Genomic DNA, 20,306 nt, shown 5'->3' with positions numbered 1-20,306 from the left:
CATTGCAACAGGCAGAGTCTTGTGCATCAACACAGCAACCTCATGAGGGGGCACATGCCACTTTAGTACACTACTTGCGTAACAAAACTATGAAGTTTCTAGGACGAATATTTTAGAAGATACTGCATGAAAACACTGATTTTCAAGTAATTTTAGAAGCCAAGTATTCAATAACTGGGCAAAGCATTTGTTTTGCGTAAGACACCAGAGCCCCTGCTTGCATACAATACCTTCAACTTGAGCAGGCTACAAGCTAGGCATATTCAAATTTGACTGAGTCCAAGAGCTCCAGTGCAGCTTTTGTCCCAACCTTAACTACAGAGCTTCCAAACAAGACGCTTCCAAATAAGAGACTTCATATCTAAGAACATGGTTTTAATTCTGAAATCAGATGCCTGGAACAAAAGTTTATATGAGCAGTGCCTAAATCACATTACTCCCTTCTGCCATAAAACTAAGCACCCTGTGTGTGCATTTCATTATCAGCCTTCTGAAGAGATTAAAGTAACTACACAAGAGGAGAATCACCATATAAAATTCTCAGCACCATTACTAACAAGTTACACTAGCAGGTCTATTGAGATCATCAAGGCACTCTCCTGCAAACATTATACTCTGCTGAAAAGAGGGTTTCTGTGATAAACAGGCATGTTACACTGGCACAAAAGCCTCTCACACCCCAACTCTACCACTCAACACCTTTGTTATTAACAGATGCAAGCTTAAGGTTTAAGCCGAAAGCCAGTAATAAGCAAATAAATTTCCTATTAGGAAACCCTTTCCTTTAGAGATCTCCCATCTAGTTTGCATGGCTTTTGCCTGTGCAGGATAGGAGCGGCAAAATAAACACTAGTGATGTTATCACAATGCCAGTATAGCACTGCTTTTTTCACAGGTCCTCTTGCATTGCAGGATCTTTCAACAAGCACACCTTCAAAAATGTAGAACATTGTAACACAAAGCAAAACCAGACATTTTATTTCCTTAACATTCACGTAAATCTTCACATAAATAGGTAGAAATACAAAGCAATATCAAAATCTGCCCCCTTCCAATGCAGTTGTATCACGGCTTTATTCCTGGCTATGCCACTGACCCAATCTGATCCTCACAATTTTCAGGGTACGCTCATTTCAGAGTGAGAGGTATTAGACTAGGGGTTTTCCACCAGGAACAGCACATCTTGCTGCTCAGTCACTTTGATACAAGCCATGCTTTACTGATGCAGCACATTCACAGTGCAACCACAACTAAAGCATCCCAGCGTGCACATGTGCTTATACCCATCTTACGCAGAGTTGTAAAACTGAAGATGATAAAAGAATTCATGAAAGCTAAGTAGACCAGGATAACACAATGCATTTTCTGGGATAGAATGAATCAGAAAGACAAATCACTGTACGTATTATTTCTTTCCTAAACTCATAGCTAACACTTTGAAAGTGCAGCTTATGGCAAAACAAAAGCTGATGTCTGAAAAATTTATACGGGTTATGCTTCAAACAACTGTCACAGCTACTTTCAATTCAGATAGTACTAGTATCCCTATAAGCTTCTAAACCTGTTCCACTTACTCAGCTCTGTATATTGTCGAGCTACAAAACACTACAAGTTTTAAAATATTTTTTGCATTATATCATCCACACAAAGGGATTAACTGAAGCGTAAAGCCATCTCTGTAAATTCAGGACAACAGGAGTTATTTCTTATGCACAGTCAAAGCTTCAGTCTGCACAGATAGGTATTATTTTTAGAGCACTACATTCCTAAGCCTTACCTCCATCAACAGCATTTCTCTAAAGCCATGCAGCCATCCTGCTTTTTTGAACTACTCAAAATAAGCTTGCTGGCTCTCAGGCTTGTCAGAGAGCTGTAGCTTCAGAAAGCCTCAAGTACCAGTAACTCTCAGGTCCCACACTCCAAAGAGCATCACATTGCCTTTATTGCAAAGACATCAGTTAACAAACCCCCAAACTCAAGGTTCTGGGATTTTTTTTAGGTTTTGTAATACACAGTCACATTTTTAACTAAAAAGTAAGAGTCAAAAGAGCCCCAAGAGTGTTCTTTCAACAATTCTGGTTTCCCTGCTTTTTTGCTTCTTACTATTCTGTTGACCACTAGTTTTATGTATAAAAGCACTTCTCTCCTGCCACCATTAAATCCTTTGAAGATGACTTTTCAAATTTAGATGTCTTGAAATGTGTTTGTCCCACATGCCAACATTTATATCACAAAGCCTCCATTTACTATTTAAAGATTCTTAACTGCTTATGTAAATGAAGCTGCTGATTTTCTTTTTAGGAAAGGAAAAGTTAAATACATCACAACTTATCATGCTACACAGTCCAGCAACAATGCCAGAATTAATGGATCTCAAGACTTTACAACTACAACTCCGACATGGCTACTGAAATTAAAGCACGTCACAATGCCATCCTGCAGAGGATTTTAAGCTCTCCAATGTGAATTCATATTTGGACACCAAACTAAGCAACTAGAGCTTGTACTGCTCCCAAGGTCCATTGGATCTGTAATCAAAAGCAGCCAGAGTGTGCAGGGTGAACACTCAAGCTGAACTTTTTTTTATAAATAGTAAAAGGTTTGTGATACTCTAGTACAAGCTCTAAGATCAGTTAAGAGAATGCTTTAAAGAGCCATCTCCAAGTTAGCTGAACATGATAATCCTTTATCAATATGGAATAGGTACCTGAACTTTTTCTTTAGCTGAACAATTCTATTAAAACAGCAGACAAAGAACATAGCAACAAAAAAAATTACTCTGACCACTATCATTAAGCTGAGAACACCTTCATTTACAAATTACCTCGAGGCAGGAACAGGTTATCTGCCTTTAAGACAGAGTCAGAAAGAAAAAGAACTGTTTTCCTAGTAAGAATCCCAACTATACAAGTAGAACCTTTCATGAGAAGAAACTTAGTTCGCCAAGAAGTTGAAAGCTGTCTAAAACAGTTGACCAGGTTCACAGCTCACTGAAAAAAGTTCTAGCCATATAGGTTCGATTAAAATTTTTCCAAATGGAAACACAGCAAGAGAGTTTTCAAGCACTTTTTGGACTCATTGTTTTGTCTCCTAAGAACAAAAATGTGATGACACAAACCTAATTTGCTCCAGGACTGTCTGAACCCAGTAACGCAACTGTCAGCACCCGATTTGCAACTGATTTTGTACAGAGATATCTGAACTCCCCCTTCTTCATCCAACTAGAATTACCTGTAAAACAACCCAAACCTTAAAGACTATTGCCTTTATTTTTTTTATAGACTATTTAAACGATTTACAGGAAGTGTATTAAAAGTAATATACTGGACACACAATTATCTCTAGCAACTACTGCTGTTCTGTTTTCCGTATTTGCAGTTTGCTGTTCAAATTGGTTAGTATTTCTCAAACAGTGAGTCAGTGTTCAAAGGAGGCCAAAGTTTAAGATGCTTACAACCTACATTACAGAAATATATTCCCCTAATATTTGTGTTGTGATAAGTACCATCTTTTAAGGCAGTTTGAAAACAAAGTAAACAGAAGATGCTGGAACACCGTAATCACTGTGAAAACACTCAAATACATAACCAAAGCAAAAATGAAAAGGCTCATTGGCTTTAATTTAACATGACTCCAGCCAGCTGCAGAAAAACGGTTTCAAGACTAAGGCAACTTGATCTTTAAGAGAACACAGCCAGAGTTCAGCCTGAAATTGGAAAAGCAAGTAAATCATATAGTTAAAAGCACCAAGTGGCAACAAAATATTCATACAGAAGCATACAGAATAACTCCAAACAGCTGATATCCGAGGACGATCTCTACATCTGACAGCACCTGTTTTCAAGAGCACACTACATGATCGCCATTCACATCCCCCGGAGTTACCCTCCCAAAATCTGTTACCTGCCTTTCCCCTAACGCAACACCACATGCTACCAGCACCTGAACGCGTTCTTGTTTTTCCGAGAGAAAGCACCTTCCTTTCCCCAGTGGCACCATCTCCGTTTCCACCTCCCACCCCGTGCGTCTCCGGCCATTAGCCCTCAGCATCCCGACCAAGGCGCTCTCTGCGCCGGAGCCGCGGCAGAAAAAGGCTCCCCAAGCTGGGCACCGTGAGCGGACCGAGGTCCCCGGGCTGCTGGAAAAGACGGCAGCGGCAGGGCTGCAGGCAGGCCCGGCAGCGGGGGTCCTCCACCTCTGTCCTCTCAGGGAGCTCCGAGAGGCAGGACACCCTCGCCCGGGGAGGCCTCGGAGGAGCCTCCCGGCCTGATGGCGAGGGCCCGCGGAAGGGCCGGGACTCACCAGAGCAGCGAGCAGAGGAAGAGGCAGGAGCCCAGGACCAGGAGCCGGCGGGGCGGCTCCCTCATCGTCTCCCCCGTCTACCTGCCGCGGCCGGGAAGCGGCGGCGCATCCTCCCCGGCAGAGGGACCGCGGGAGAAGCGGGAGCGGCGGCTGCCGCTAAAGAGGAACGACCGCTGGGGCGGCCCCTCCCCCACGCAACGCACCGCGGCGCGAGCGAACGCAGCCGTTACTGCCCGCCGCACCGGGCCCCTCCCCCCAGCCCCGGATCCTTTCACGCGCTGAGCTGGAAGGATATGCGTCATCCACTACCACATCTCGCCACGCCCCCTCGCTCTGTCGCCACCAATGGAGAGCCTGCCCTTTCCCCGCCCTCCCAAGGACCCCTCTGTCATTATCTCCAGTGCGAGAGACGTTTTAAGCAAAGGCTTTCCGACACGACGGTTCATTAAAATGTATTTTTTAAATCGGGCTTCTTCGCCTGTTGCCCCGCAGAGCCGAGCGCTTAAGGCCCCCAGCGGAAGCACCTTCGCGGAGTGGGCGTGGACCGGACGCTGTTTGCGGGGGCTGCTGGGAGCTGTAGTTCCGGGCCGGAAGGCGGTGCGGGTATCTGCTGCGAGCGGGTGCCCATCAGCCATTTTGCAGGCGGTCTGCGGGAGCCCGTGAGGAGCGGTTGGGCTCGGGCTTCACCCACTGACAGCTGCATGGCAGCCCTGCTCGAGTCCGTAGGCACAGGTGGTGCCAGAGAAGTGTTTAAGGTGGTTTTGTCCATATTCATTTATCGTAGGAAAACGAGCTGAGCCATAGTTTGCCTGGCAGCTCCTCAGGTGCGTCCTGAGGCCCACAAGGGAAGTGCCTGGGACCTGGCAGCCTGGCCAAGCCCTGCTGGGCCAGCTTCTCTCCCCAGCCCAGCAGCTGTCTGCACAGAACTCGTTTGTTTCCCTGCCTGGCACTGCCTTCTGATGGCTGGGGCTTGCAGAGCACCACTGGGAGTTGCAGGCCTGGCAGCTGTGAGCATGACCTCGGCAGCTGGGTACCCGTGCCCAATGTGGGACAGAGGAGAGGTGCCTTTCCTGGTACAGGCACATTTGGGTAGACAGCTACCAAAACGTTAGGGATTTTGTAGATAGCCAGGCCTAAATCTGAAGCAAAGTGTTCTAAAATGGGCTTTACACTGAACTATGGCAGCCAAGAAAGCCATCCTTGCAGCTTACTGTCACCAAAAAATGACTCAAGATTGGGGTTCCTGCTGCAACAGCATAATCAGATCCACAGGGAACAGCAACATGCACTGCTCACCCAGCACATGGGGCATTATGACAGCCTTGGAAGGCACAGGTGGATTAGTCACCAGCATGCTGCTTTGGAAACATGCACATGTCAGAACTCTGAACAGGGAAGGACAGCTTTGCCCCGAGGGCAGAAGGGGAGGGTGTGAATCACGGCAATCCTTGTAGGAGCAGTAGGTCACAGTTCCTGTTTATCCCAGAGCAGCTCCAGCAGCTCTGGCCCTTATGGCAGACCAAGGGTGCTCCCAAAAGAAGGGGTGCTTGCAGCACTCAGCTTGATGCTGACAAGCTGCAGGATGGATTGACTGGAGTCAGCCAGCTGCAAGTAGCTTTCCCAGCTGGCACTGGAAACCTCTGTAGAGTCTTTGTGTCTGTTCCTTTCTGATTTCTCACCTAGTCATTCTGTGTTTTCATTAACACTTGGCATCTCCCACCCTTCCAAGAGCTCCAAATGCCGCAGGCAGCAGACAGAGCTGTGTGCCAACACATTGGGAAGAGGGAGAAGCTCCAGCTTTGTGCCTCATCTCTACACAGGCTGTGGGTCAGCAAACCATGGGCTTCCCAGTGACAGAAACGGCCTATCCTGCAGTACATTTATCTCTTTGGAAAACAGGGGGAATAACAACACAGCGCATGGGGCAGCAAGTTGGGGTGCAGAGCAGCACCTGCTGCTCCATGCCTTGCAGCTTAGCCAGGCTTGGAGCTGCCTGGATGAGTCTGTGACTCATGAGGTTGAACAGGAAGAAATTCCTGTGCAAGTCACTGGTAGGTTTCACAAGAAGCCTATGGGATTTAACGTGAACCTCTGGCAATGGGAAATGGGCTTGCTAAACCACAGTACGGATTATACTGAGATGAAAGTGGCCGGGCAGGTGGCTCTGACAGCGATTGGCTTTGCTCTATGTCCCAGTGCGAGTGCCAGCTGCAGGACCCACTGGCAGCTCTCCCAGTGCATCAGCAACCAGCCTGCTGCCCCAGTGCCACTCAGCTCCTGGGTCAGGTCCTGTTGCCCCAGGAGCGTGGATCACACAGGAGCTGCCCAACCAGTTATAGGAGTGAGGCGAGTCCTGAAAAACACTGAGAAGCTGCCTCATGGCACTGGTGGGGCATGAGCAAGCACCTTTGCCATGAGGGTTTCTTCAGCCTTTTGCAGCAGCAGAGCTAAGACATGGCACAGCAGCAGCATGGATCCGTGGCTGTGAGGGCGTCTAACTGTTCTTGGGAGGGTTTCAAGCAGAGATGCTGTGTGGAGGGCTCTGCTGTGCCTCCAGGGACCTGCAGCAGGACCATGCCCAGAGCACCACTGGTGCAGAAGGTATCTCTGCCCAGGGGTGTGCCTCCACGCTGGCCCCAGGGAGCTGCCTGGGAGGTGGGAAACTCCCCGAGCCAGGGGAGCAAGAGCGCAGGTCTCACCAGCAGCTGGTTTAATCATGTCAGGGAATGCCACAGATCTCCCCTTTCAGGGCTGGAGGCTGCTGCAGAGAGGCAGGGCAATGTGAGCTTTGGCTGCAGCTGCCTCCCTCTGTCCCTCTGGGGCAACATGACCCCGAGGGTAGGACTCAGCACCTTCATTGATGCTGCCAGTTACAGTACCTTACCTTTTGAGCGAGAGCAGTGCGTCAGCACAGGAAGATGCCAGGCAAGGTGTGCATCTACATACTCAGTGTCCTGCCTCCAACCTCCCCAAGGATTCACAGTAGTCAAGTCACACAGCAGACAGAGAGCACTTCCCCATCCCACCAATACAGCTTTGGCCACAACCTCTGTGCATTCGGGATGGCCAGGAGCAGAGCAGTAGAGAAATCCATCCATGAAGCATTATAAATTGAAAAAACTGCTCAGCTGTCTGCTAGAAGTGCTGGTAAACATTTATTAACTCATTGCTACGTATTTCCAGCTATAGCACTTGCCTCGGCGCTGGCAGGCAGTGTTTTGCTCAGGGCCATGCCACAGCATACGGCTGGGACCACCTCCATTGTCAGACTCTGCCTTGCTCCCAGGACAGTAATTCTTCCAGCTTCCTTGCCAAAAGCTTTTCCCCCAAGAGAAGGGGAAAAGGCTGTGAAGCCACACTTGCTCAGCTCATGCAGCTGCTCTCAACTGGCACAGCTCCCACACACTTTGGTCCCATTACCAGATGGGGATTAATCACACACGGTTTAGACCAAACACAGCTAAAGAGCTGTCACGAAAGATGGCTCATTTAGGGGAAGCATTACAGTGACAGGTCAGGATCCTGGAGAAAAACCCCTTTGAGTTAGTCCCCACCAGGTATAAACATCCACCAAAAGAGCCTGGTGCCATAAGCCACACAGAGGTTTTGAGGCATCGCCTCTGACATACCCACATACCAATGCTTACTAAGCTTGTTTCTCAACCACTGATAAGATGAGCAATGTAATAGTAAAAAATTTGCAGCTTACCCAACTAGAACCCATGATTAACCCAAAGCCCAATGTACTGTAGGGTTACTTGGGAGCAAATATTTGCATGGGATTCTCAAAAGGCGCTGTATGTTCACAGTGGGATTTTGGCTTGCTCTTAGCCAGATCTCCCTTGGCTATACCCCAGCATGAGGTGAGCTGGGGCACGGGCTGAATTCAAACCACTGTGCCACTGATGGTGTATGTACCTGCATCCCCTGGGTGGGGAGGGCTCTCCACGGCCTGCAATGGTTATGTGCAGGCACAAAAGACTGGGTATACAAAGCGTAACGCGTTGCACTGGCAGTGGTACAAGCATTGCTCTGCTGACTGGGAATAAAAGCCAGGTCGTTGTGCTCAGTGCTCCAAGTAGAGAGACCCGGAGGGAGCCACCCAAAGGGCACCTCCATGCGGTGTTTCTGAGCAGGAGGAGAAAAATGGTGCTGTGGTTTTACCTGCAAACCCTACACGGCTATGGGGCAATGCTTGTCCATTGCACTCTTTTAACACTCAAATGCACCTGGAGTGTTGCACAGGCTGTAGAGTATCTCTCCGAGATTTGAGCACTGAGGCCAGGGAGAAGTGCTTGACTTCTGGAGAGACACCTGATCCTGGGTTACGTCCTGGGCCTTTGTTTCCAGCATTTTCAGGAAGCAGATGCTAAGCCTTCTGTTGCATTCATCCCTATCTGCTCTTTACAAAGGCTTCTTGTTTTCCCAAGCGTTGGGGTTTTTTTCATGTGTCATTTAATTCACACAAACTCCTTCCTCTTCTGACTATTGATCTTGGCTCCTTACTGGTTAAAATAAAGTAAACCTTTCATAAAGAGGTTTTGACAACGAAACTTTTGTTCCTTCCAGACACAATTTCCTGTTTAATTTCCTGACCGTTTCTTATTTAGTAAAGGAAAAGCTGTAAATTGCAAGATTGCTTTCCAGAACTTCCTCTGACTTTAGATGAACTGTTAACCACTTGCAGGAAAAAATTCAGCATAAAACTTAACTTAGAAAAAAATCCTGAATTCTTCTGCACTTCACACCAAAGGGAAACAAGCTGCATAAACCAGAAAAGGGGTTGGAATAATTTGCCTTGCAAAATCAAACAAGAGCAGCTCTGCCTCCAGCTGAGCTAATTACTCTTGCATCACTCAATAAACTGCCTCCAAGATATGGGACTTTGGGAGAGGATTGCTGCAGGGTTTCACCCCTGGGCTGAGGTGGCCGGGAGTGTTGGTGGAGTTTGCACACTCAGCGGTCCTGCTCATGTCATGTCTCTGCCGTGCTGGGGCTGCCATGCTGTCCCATGGGGAGGGCCCGTGTCTGTGCAGCCCCAAAGGCAGGTCCTGCATCCCCTGTATGGATGCTGATTCCCGCTTCCATACCCCTCTTTAAAACCTGGTGGGCACCACCCTGGGCTGCCAGGCTGTGAGCACAGTCAGAGTGACTGGCTGATGGAGCCGACCAAAACGCTTGCTGTGCGCAGAGACTCGTTAGGTTTATTTAATGTGGGCAGCGCAGTGGGGCGTGACGGCGCTGAGGAGTGGTGGGCAGCTCTCATGGCAGGCAGGGTTGATTGCACAGTGACACTTGGCTGGGGCTGTGTGACCTGGTGTAGGAGAGCGACTGCTCTGATCTCTAGCCAGCAAGCCTCAGTCGTGCCTGAAAGAGCCTTGAAATCCAGCAAGGTAGGTGGTACCACAGTCCTGCGGCTCCCAAAAGCACTGACGGACCATGGCTGGGATCACCCGTTTAAACGGCTCATGTGGCTCTCCAAGGGGCACAGCCAGGGTGGGAGAGAGATTTCCTCTGCCTACTTTAAGTAAGATGGATGAAATTAATTGAGATGGGAATTCCACTTTTGGAAACATTTCCATTTGGTTTCCTTACTTGGAATGGCTCTGTTTGAATTTATCTTTGCCTAGAAATAGGAGATGAAATGATTGTTCCAGCAAGGATGCCCAGGTAGGGTGCATCAGGGAGGACCCCTTTTGGGATCACAGAGCCCCATCCTGCATGACAGAAAATACTATTTCCTACAGCCAGTGCTTGGGAACTGATAGAAAATGGCTTCAAGGAGCCATCCCTTAGCCTGGCAGCAGACGTTCAAGGTACAACCATAAGCAGCATTCTTGCTTGATGCAGTGACACCAGTACAGAGGCTGCTGCTCGCTGCCAGCCAGAGAGACGAGATGGTCAGCAGCCGAGGAGCTGCTCTTGCCGTCAGGGCAGGGGGGCTGATGGGGTGGGGAAAGTCCAGGGCTGCTGGCAGCTGAATCACAGAGAATCAAAATTAGCTCTTGGACACATGGTGGAAACGTGGTGTAGGACCAGGGGCTGCCAGTGGGGTGAACTGCTGCAACGGTGCCTGCTGGTTCCCCCGGTGCTTCCTGGCAGCTGCTGTTTGAGCCCCCTGGGAAAAGGAAAAACAAATCTTGCTACAGAAACCAAGAAACAGCACAGCTTGGTGATGGAGGTATTAAGCTTTTGGGGGTCTTTATTTCTGGGAGGACAGTGTGGGCTTCAGCTGCCCATAAGCGCTGAGGGCAAGCAGAGGGGCTGGGAAAGCACCCAGTGCAACCCAGTGCTGGGTTTCTCATATGGCCCCATGCAAATTGAAGCCAAGGCAGGCAATGCGTGATCCAGCAAGACAGCACAGCACTGCTTTCTCCACACAAAACCAAAACCGAGACACCCCCCGCACTCCCCCGGAGCCGGGAGGGTGGCTGAGGCCCAGAGACAGCTCTGCTGGAATGTACCATCATGGCAACGCAGCCTGAGCAGGAGCAGCAGCACCTCCGCTAGATGCAAGTGGTGAAGGTGAGAGGGAAGGAGGGCCATCCAGGCACACACAGGGAACCCCATGGACTCAGCTCAGCCACTTCCTTACCCTCTTGCCGAGTACTAAAATAAACTAAATTCCCACCTGGCTCCATCCTCTCCATGGCAGACATTTAAGAATGGGGGGGTGGGGGGTGTGGCAGGAGCAGGAAGTGTCACTCCTCAGGGACCCACATGCTGTCAGGGGAACATGCATGTCCTGGAGAGCCTGGTGCAGGGGACCCTCCTCCCTGTGTTCTTGTATTTGTGCTTGTATTGCAGGGAGAGGCACTGTGTGTGTAAAACACACCGCAGCCCCCCCATCACACCGTAATTCCCAAACACACAGGCTCCTGTTTGGAGACTTCAGTTAGATGTTCATGGGAAGAGGGCAGGAAGGGCTCCTGGGGTGAATATATCCTGTGAAACTGCTGTGTTTCCAGGTTGAGGCCATGCTGTGTTTGAACAAATGCTTCCTTACTAGTCAAATGGGAAGGTGAGCACAGAGGAGGATCCTTTCGCAGTGCACCAAGCTAAAGCAGTGATTTACAACCTGTTTTGACCTGTGCATGCCAAATTTTTCCCCAGCTACACTACCCATAAAAGCCAGCCTGTTTGCATACACTATTTCATCCAATGTCCCCCCTTCCCCATCTATTTCTGGCTTTGCAATTATACAGCTAAAGAACATAAACATATCCTGGGCAGACAGTAAAAACCTTGTTAGGAAACTCCAGGTCCCTTTGCGCCTTTCGCTCCATATCCCAGAACTGCAAGGGGAGAGAAGCAGCTGCTGCATGAGGCTTGGGGCAATGGACAGCTGGTGTGGGACAGCTGGTGTGTGGCTCCAGCAACCACCACCCTGGGTACCAGCTCTCCCCAGTGATATGTTTTGTTTGCCCTCCAGGGAATTGGGGTTTTCGGTATTTTGCCACCTGCAGTTCTTTTAACTGACAATGGCAGAGCTGGGTCAGCACTTCACATCCCATCCCCACACTTCAGATTCAGGGCTAGAGAGGAAAAGTCATAAACCACTCAGCAAAGCTTTGTACCGGAGCCCCAGCCCTGTTTTGCCAGGTCTCAGGGGCACCTGAGTGAACCATAAGACCCTCCCAAGTCCTGAATCTTGGACATTTTTCACCTTCCAGATTTCATGGCAATCCATGCTCGGGTACCACAGGCAGGTTTTAGGTTTTTCACCCCCAGGTCTGGTTTCATCACTGTGTGCATTAGGAACGTGCCAGCTATGGCTGAGGGTTGAGCTGAGCTTACCTGGGCAGCTGAAGTTTGGAAGTGTCACACTTTGGAGCACCCTGCAGCTGGCAGAGCATGTTGTTGATACCATTTTGGGCTGCGCTTCCTAGGGATTTTTATTTTTAAAGCAGATTAAAATACAAACCCATCTTCATTAGTGACAGGTTGACTTTCACAGAGCTGCCCTATGGAACAGAACCCTGCTGACCCATTGCACTGGAGCTGGCTGGGACCTCAGCTGAGCCAACTTGCCCGTATCTGTCCCTGGAGCCCAGTGCAGGCAGTGGGGAGGGCGTTTTTCCACAGGGCTTCACCGATCCATGCTGACCGCTGGGGAATGCCAGAGCCAAGGTAGCTCAGTTTTGCAGCTGCCCCAGAGGCTGTGTCTTCCAGAGGTCACATCCCTGAATCCATGTGCCTTTCCACATTATGTCTTTTCTGCCCTAGCTCCTTGACCTAGCTCCACAGCAGCTTTCCTGTCCTTCTGCCTCTGCAACAGGCTCAGCAAATCCCAAAGCTCACCTGGCAGATGCCAGTGCAGCCTGGGCTCCTCAGACCTGAGCCCAGTTTCCTAGATTCCCTAGCCCAGAGCAGCATCACTGGGTACCTCCTTATCTCAGTTTATTGCCTGGGAGGGCACTAGTTTCCCTTTTCCCTGGCTGCTCTCCCTCCCTTCCTACTGCCTTATTCTCTCTTGCAAGCCGCCACATCTCGTCCAGCCTGGCCCCTGTCCTCCTAGGATGCTGGCACAAGAGAAAACCAGTGATTCACCAGCATTTAGGTCCTCTCTTTGTCCTGGACAGGGACAGATCTCCCAGGAATGCCTCCATAGGATCTCCAGCAAGGTCCCTTGCACCCTTTTACAGGCTCCTCTCCTGGAAATGAAGTGCCTGGGACAAGAAATCTGACCTGCACACATGGAAAAGAGATGCTTGGGAGAGCTGAAGCAGCACCAGACTCCCCGATGCCCAGACACACCACTATGGGGGACCCCAGGGCAACCAGCCCCCCATGGCTCAGCATCTTCCCCCAGGGCTCAGCCTAGCTGTGGGGCACTGCGCTGGTGGCGTTCCACTCCATGCTGGGGACTAAATCCAAAACATCTTTAAGTAGGTGATTGCAAGAGGGCAGGCGCGGCCCCTGCCATCGGCCCATTTAAGGCAGGAGATGGTCTCTAGGCACAGAAAAATTCAGCAGCTGGAGCTCCACCAGCCTCCCCCTGGAAAACATTCCTGTGGAGGGAGGGTTCAGCTCCAGGGTCACTAGGGAGGGCTGGGGGATCACTTGACAGAAATGAAGCCCAAGCATCCAGAGCTGTGCTCACAGGCAGCTCCATCTGTACCACTGCCCCAGGCACATGGAGGGACCCAGCTCCATTGCAGCAGCCTGGGATACACAGCACAACCTTTGCAGGCACCACTCGCTGCAGAGGCACGGTGAGGAGGACAGAGCCCGCACTGCAAGGCAGCCTGCAAAGCTGCTGGTGCCATCACAGACCTACAGCTGGAACAGCCCTGTCCCCCATGAGGTGACGCGGGTGGGATGCAGGGGAAAAGCCCCAGCCAAGGGCATGGAGCAGTGCAGGAGCTGCCCTCATCCGTGCAGCCTCAGGCAAGCTCAAACCCTAAGCAGGGTGTGCTGTTTCATTATTTCAAAGACTACGTCTGTGGCACAAGTGATATACCCACCCTGAGAAGAAGCAGACACACCTGGAGGCAGCTCTGAGCCCTTGGGGAGGGTACCATGCCATGCACAGTTTGATACTCAAATATCTCCAGTGGAGGTCTACATCAGTCACAGCTATTTCAGTCGTGGCCTGTCACCTTTTCCAACCTTCCTTCCAAACAGCTTTAGAAGTGTATTCAAACATTCAGAGCCTGGCAGACGCTAAACAGATCCTCAGTGGGGTCTCCTTGCAAAGGGCAGGGGACAGCCAAGCCAACATACACAGAGCTTGTAGTGCCATAGAATCCAGCTCCTCATTCCTACATTTCAGCAGAGGGGCTCAAAGCACTCACCATCTTACAGCCTCTCCAGAGGCCAGTGGCACCTGGGGACACCTAATTGTGAGGTGAGGGAGGTCGTCATGTGCGGACTCCAGAGCGGAAATTAAGATGTGCTCACAAACGGCTTTTGCATCCTTGACCTTAGATACTGCTCATCCCTGCCAGGAGAGCCCCATCGGCCACATAGCCCCAGGAGGGCTGAGGAGTGACTCCACAGTGCACATTCCCCTCTGACTGGCAGGAACGGATGGTGATGTGGCGAGTCCCGTGGCTGGTCCCGCTAGGGCTGTTGTGCTGGCAGGCAAGTCAGTCCCCTGCAGGCAAAGTCTGGGCCACCCAGGCAGGGCTGAGCTGCCCTTTGGACTGTGGGCAATGCGCTCACGCTGTGACAGCACACAGTGTGCCGTCTCGTGGGGTTACAGTGCCAGTGCTGCAGCGGCAGCTGCTCCACACCAGAGCCCATTGGGGTCTCCCAAGTACCAAGTGGGTGCCAGGCCCATAGGTCTTGGCACTGCATCAGCACTGCCAAGGGTGTGGAGCCAGCACCAGGGTGATCCCCTTGTCTGGTGGCTGAGCACCCCATGGGGGGCTACGGCTCCTATGCTGGCATCTCCCAGAAGGGCTTTGCTTTGCCATGGCTGACATCACGCAGCACAGCTTGGGGATGCTGAGAGTCATGGACCAGCAGCAGTCTCTGGCCTCTCTCTGCCTTCAAGGGGGACTTTGGTGGCCACAGCAGAGGAGATTTCAGGGAACACAAGAAGCACCCCTTGTCTCTGTTCTCTCCCCCTCCACTGGAGTTTCCAGATGGACTTGACCATGTGGAGCATCATGTCCCAGCCCCAGCCCAGCTGCTGTTCCTGGTCCCTAATGCATCATGGCTGTGCACAAGAGCACAGCATTGCCCTGCTCCTGCCTGTGGGATGTGATGTCCCTTCACTTTGGCGGCCATGGCACTTCTCATGCTGCCCTCCAGACTTTTCTCTTGCAGGCCCCTGCTTTACTTTGCAGCTTTGGGAGAATGACAGTTTGTTCAAAATCTTGAGTTCCCAGATCCTGGCTTTCAAGGCAATGCCAGCAATTGCAGGAGCTAGCAGCATTCCCTGTCCCTGTAGGCACCAGCTTGCGTCCACAAAGGCACGCACACTGCTCTGTGCAAAGTGAGGGGATTGGAACTTGTAGGTAGGGCAGCTAAAACTGGGTCCCGCTCCATCCTGGCTTGGAGGCAATGATATGGGACAGGAAGATGGCACTTTTTAGATGTGGCTCAGCCTGAGGCCCCTCTGAAGGCACACCATTAGTGTGGGAGTTACCTGCTCCTCTGCACGTACCTGGAGGAGGTGAGGTCCTGCTTGGAGAGTCCCATGCAGCAGGCACTGGCTGGCTCCTGTCCTAGCGAAGGGAAATATGTGAGGCCTGTGGGAATAAAACAACCACCAGCTCTTTTGCCGGCTCCCACTGTGACGGGATGGCCACGAACACCCCTCCCTGAAGCACAAACAGGGCAGTGTTTGGAGCTGCTCTACCCCCTGCTGAGGCCTCTCAGGTGAGGCCAAAATAAGCAACTCCTCTGCAGCGAGCACCTCTCCAAGGCTGGGAAGGCTCTGACCTGAACACAAACACACACACACAAACACACACACACACAAACACACACACACACTTAGGGAAAATGCCTCTTGCCCCTGCAAATCACCCCCTCCCCCATCCCATTTTGTTCCCCAGTCCTGTTGCTGCATGCTAGCTCCGTCCCTATGGTGAGGGGATGATGAGTGCACCAGATGGGTGTCCATGGAGAGGTGCTACTCAGCCACTGCGCAACCATGAATTTTCCTTTGCCTCCTCCACTTCTTGAGAGTGCCAGCAGGCTTGGGGAGCAGAGCAGGACTGAGCTGTGAGCAGGCAGGAGCTGCAGGGGAAAGGTGACCCGTGCTTGTAGCATCACACCCACATTCCCCAGCATGGGTGCTGGAGCCTGGTTTGGCCAGGAAAGCAGGTACCTCGCTGGGCTGGAACAGGGAGTGGGGCTTGGGCCATGGTCTGGGGTTACTCACTGAGCAGTGAGGACAGACACACACACGCACAGGGAGTTCCAGGCCAAATCCCACCAACTGGCCGTGCCCTTCTTGACGGCCGCTTAAGGATGGCACATTAGGGCTGCAAAGACGGTCCTCCGGGAGAGCCCCTTGCCACGGTGCGAGGGCACAGCTGCTGCCGGGACCACGGCAGGGACTCACAGCCCAAACCAGGAAGGAGGAGCATCCTTCCTTCCATGGGCTGGCAGCACCTCCTGCAGGTGCCCACCCAGCTGTTTGGGGTGCGGGGAGGGGGACACAGGCAGGAGCGAGGCAGCCGCAGGAGCACTTCCAGGCAGAATCCTGCGCGCAGGGTGAGGGCTGTGGCATTCAGGATGGCCAGATCCTGGCACGGAGCCGGGGTCTCCACAGAACCCCCCAGAGCTGGCTGCGGGGAAGAGCCTGCTTGCCTGGCGAGGGGAGTGCAGCCGCGGGGTGCCTGACAGTGCCCAGCGCTGCTGCTCCCTCCTCATCCCTCCTGCCCCGGGCCCCGGCCGCATCCGCGCACGGCGCCGTCTGCTGGGACCTCCCGCCGGCTGGTGGCGGCCCAGAGCGCCCGGCGTCCCTTGCGTCGCGGCCGGGGCGAGGCGGAGGCGGTGAGAGCGGGCGGGGGCCGGAGAAGGGGGTGCGTGTGTGTGGCGGCGGAGCCCCTCACATCCGCCCTCCCCGCCCGCCCCGGGGAGATGGAGCCGGTTGCCGGGCGGCGGTGGCAGAAGGTGCTGTACGAGCGGCAGCCCTTCCCGGATAACTACGTGGACCAGCGGTTCCTGGAGGAGCTGCAGAAGAACGTGCACGCCCGGCGGTACCGGTACCAGGCCGTCGTCTTCCAGTCGGGAGTGGTGGCGCAGCAGCTGTGCAGCGTCTGCGTCTTCGTCGTCACCTGGTGGTACATGGACGCTGGGGTGCTGAGCCCGCAGGGGCTTTTCGGGGTGGCCCTGGTCTCCTCCCTGCTCGGCTATGTCCTCTTTGATGCCGTGGACGGCGGGGCTGGGCGGTGGGAAAGCGGGAGGACACGGTGGGCTGACCTCAAGAGCACACTGGTGTTCACTGCTTTCACCTATGGCTTCTCTCCGGTGCTGAAGACGCTTACCGAGTCCATCAGCACTGACACTATCTATGCCATGTCAGCTCTCATGCTCCTTGGTCACCTCATCTTCTTTGACTATGGTGCCAATGCTGCCATTGTCTCCAGCACGCTGTCCCTCAACATGGCCATCTTTGCATCCGTGTGCCTGGCTTCCCGCCTGCCACGCTCCCTCCATGCCTTTGTCATGGTCACCTTTGCCATGCAGATCTTCGCCCTCTGGCCCATGCTGCAGAAGAAGCTGAAAGCCCTGACGCCTCGATGCTATGTGGGGGTGACAGTGCTCTTTGCGCTGGCAGCACTGGCAGGGCTGGCCACCATCTCCACTGTGGGCGCCGTGCTCTTCACCTCACTGCTGCTGGCCATCTGTGGCCTCTGCCCTTACTGCCTCATCCGCCTTCAGCTGCTCAAGGACAACATCCATGGGCCATGGGACGAGGCTGAAATCAAGGAGGACCTTTCCAAGTTCCTCATGTAGGTCCCAGGGGGACCCTCTGCTGGGAGCAGTGCAAAGGTCCTTGCTGGGGGACAGCCGTGTGGGAGGAGGACACCTGTCCCAATAAAGCCTCTCACCCAGTGAGGACCACGTTTGTGTTACCCTCAGCATCTGTTTCCAGACATGACCTGCTTGGTTTTGGCAAAGGAAGTAGTTGAACCCCGCAGAGCAGGCAGCCCGTGCAGGAGCTCAGAAGCAGGCCAGCGAGGCAAGGTGTGCTCCAGCCATGCAGACCTATACTTGTGCTTGGTGGGAGTGGGCGTAGAGAGGGTGTGGGCATCCTCTGAGCAGACATGCCACTCAGAAACATTCATCTGACCCAGATATGCCCTGCAGAATGCCCATGGAAGTCCTCAGCCCCAGGAACCTTGACTTGTGTGATGGCGACTGGTAGTGCTTCCCTGGGAGGGCTGAAGCAGAAGGGAGTTGGGTAAAGATTGCTGTGGGCAGAGCAGAGGTGCAGGGTGGTGAGTGCTGCTGGACCTGCAGGCCTGAGCACGAGGGCGTTGGGATGGGTGGGTTCTGATGCCAGAATAGCCTCACAACACTGCCAGAGACCACATTAACCTAAACCCTTTAGAAGAGTGAGGTGTGAGGCGTCTTCCTGCCCTAACCCCCTCCCAGAGGTGGATCTGGTCTTGCTGCAGAGCCATACTCCAAGACAAAGGGATGGAGCTCAGTGCACGCCCCTGCGGATGCACCCACCGGCTGCATGCCAGGCTCCTTAGGACGCTGACGGGGCCCATTGCGGTCCGGTCCAGCACCGCCTGTTCAGCAGCACACACACCACAACAGAGGGCGCTCCAGGCAAACAAGTCCCGCTGGAGCTGGAGAGGCCCGGCCAACTTCCTGGAGCTTCCCTTTCCCTGCTCCCATCAGGGACAGTCCCTTGGCTGATGGGTCCAGGTCCGGCCGCAGCCAGCACCGCGAGCGAGGCAGGGTGCACACGCTTGCCCCAGCCCCACCACGCAAGGGTGCATTTGGCATTACCCGGGTTTCTGTGAAACCTCTCTTGGAGAAGCACCGCTCTGATTTACCCCATCCCTCAGCACTGGCGTCTCACCTCAGGCAGCGGTACTCCTTGGGCTTTCTCGGAAATGAGCAGTCCCCAGAGGAGTCCCCAGCACCTCCAGTGCTTTGTTACGGCTCCTGCCAAGTGTTACGGTGACGACTACATCTCGCTTTGGTTTTAATTAAAACCTGTGGAAGTTTAGAGCCTGTGCTCCAGTCTCACAGGGAGCACAGAGCAGCCAGGTGCTCACAGTCCAGATGACATGTTCTAGTTCTGTGGAAAGAAAACTCTGTTTTCACAAGGTTTCCTGGGAAGCTGCTCAGTGACTGGGCTGTCTATCTCACACTAATGCCACTGTAACATCACAATCCAAAAGCGATTCACGGAGCTCACTGGTAGGGCAAGGCTGAAGTGTAAACCAAAAGTAAATCAGATCTAGCCTGCCTGGTGCCTGTTGTTACTGTCTGTCACAATAGAGACTAGAAGAAAGCAGAGTTTCTGCTGCACCCATTCCCCCAGGGGGAAATATTTTTCCCAAAAATATTCTTCCCAAAATCAGACTCTCAAAACCAGCTCTGGGTTAGGACATTCAACTACCTGGACATTCCAGGTGGAGAAGGGCACAACTGCCACCATCACCTCAGCCACAGCTGGAGCCCAGTGGATCAGCTGAGCAGATTCCTGCACTTTGATTGATGCAGCAGGCCCTGTGTGCCCAGCTCCAGGCAGGATGCAGGATGTGTTCTGTCCAGCCCACCACAGACAGTTCCATCCCTGCCTACAGCCCCAGGCCTCTTTGCTCTGTGCAGGTCCTTCCCTTCACATTCTCCTTAGCCTCATTCCTTGCCCAGAGATCCCTGGGGAAAGGCTTTGACCTATTTAGCTTGCCCACACAGATACTCTGCTCTCCCTAACCTGGGGGATGAAAATATAAAACCCAGTCCATGGCTTGAATGCACAAAGGGACCTAGAAGGAGGGTAAGATGCCAGAGAGAGCCAGGGCCAGGAGAGGAGGGGACAAGAAGGCCAGGCAGAGTTTCGCCTAGGACTTCTCTGACCTTTGCCTGGGGACACATATTCTGCAATGCTGCTGAACTTATTTACAATGCTGAATAAGTGGCCATTACGAGTATGTCTTCATGCCTGAGCTTAGAATATTCTCTCGAACAAAACTTGGCCATAACTCTATGCCCAGCTCAGCGGTAAAGCTGGATGTCTTTTGCGCATTCGCTACCTGAGCCTAACATTTTGGGGTTTCTCTGTTGAAGCAGACACTGAGACCAAAGAAATAGGTCCTTCTCAGTTTGTATGCAACCAGCTCATCATCAACCACCTCCAAAGAGTTAAATATTATGCATTATAAGGAAGTGCATTTTCTGTCTCTTAAGTTTCCAAGTCCACTGAGATTGAGTACTTCAAGGGGACATTTTCTTTAGATTTAAGTTGGCCAAATGTGAGTAATTATAAATTGGCTGGGGATAAGCTTTGCTCCTGGGGGAGCCACTGACACGTGTTGTCTGGAATCTCCATCTACAGCCACTGCTGCAGGGAA

The 20,306-nt window shown here is 52.3% G+C and overlaps 2 protein-coding genes and 1 long non-coding RNA gene across 12 annotated transcripts in view; 1 reads left to right on the top strand and 2 right to left on the bottom strand.

The window, feature by feature from the left end:
• The window catches only part of SUCO (SUN domain containing ossification factor), a 40,491-nt gene extending 35,909 nt beyond the window's left edge, over positions 1-4,582 (bottom strand). For 3 of the 10 annotated variants that reach the window (XM_062616175.1, XM_062616174.1, XM_062616176.1), the window contains exon 1: positions 4,303-4,582. In XM_062616175.1, coding sequence (XP_062472159.1) covers positions 4,303-4,367 — 65 coding nt within the window. In that variant the 5' untranslated portion in view covers positions 4,368-4,582. The remainder of the gene's footprint in view (positions 1-4,302) is intronic. The other 7 variants (XM_062616168.1, XM_062616169.1, XM_062616170.1 and 4 more) reach the window with 4 other exon arrangements.
• An 8,374-nt stretch (positions 4,583-12,956) lies between these two features.
• Positions 12,957-16,641, bottom strand: LOC134162411 (uncharacterized). The gene is made up of 3 exons (XR_009964320.1): positions 15,727-16,641; positions 15,419-15,696; positions 12,957-12,990 (listed from the first exon to the last, which is right to left on the bottom strand). It is a non-coding gene; the product is annotated as an uncharacterized LOC134162411 (long non-coding RNA).
• A 128-nt stretch (positions 16,642-16,769) lies between these two features.
• On the top strand, positions 16,770-17,829 carry PIGC (phosphatidylinositol glycan anchor biosynthesis class C). Its single transcript, XM_062616166.1, has one exon. The coding sequence runs from the start codon at positions 16,846-16,848 to the stop codon at positions 17,722-17,724; it is 879 nt and encodes a 292-aa protein (XP_062472150.1). The 5' UTR covers positions 16,770-16,845; the 3' UTR covers positions 17,725-17,829.
• The last annotated feature ends 2,477 nt before the right edge of the window (positions 17,830-20,306 follow it).

This window comes from Pezoporus occidentalis, unplaced genomic scaffold, assembly GCF_034315485.1.
Source record: "Pezoporus occidentalis ecotype Australia unplaced genomic scaffold, CSIRO_AGI_Poc_V1 ctg189, whole genome shotgun sequence".
Lineage (NCBI taxonomy): Eukaryota > Metazoa > Chordata > Aves > Psittaciformes > Psittacidae > Pezoporus > Pezoporus occidentalis.
The sequence above is the reverse complement of the archived record's forward strand: the minus strand, read 5'-3'. Positions and strand labels throughout refer to the sequence as shown.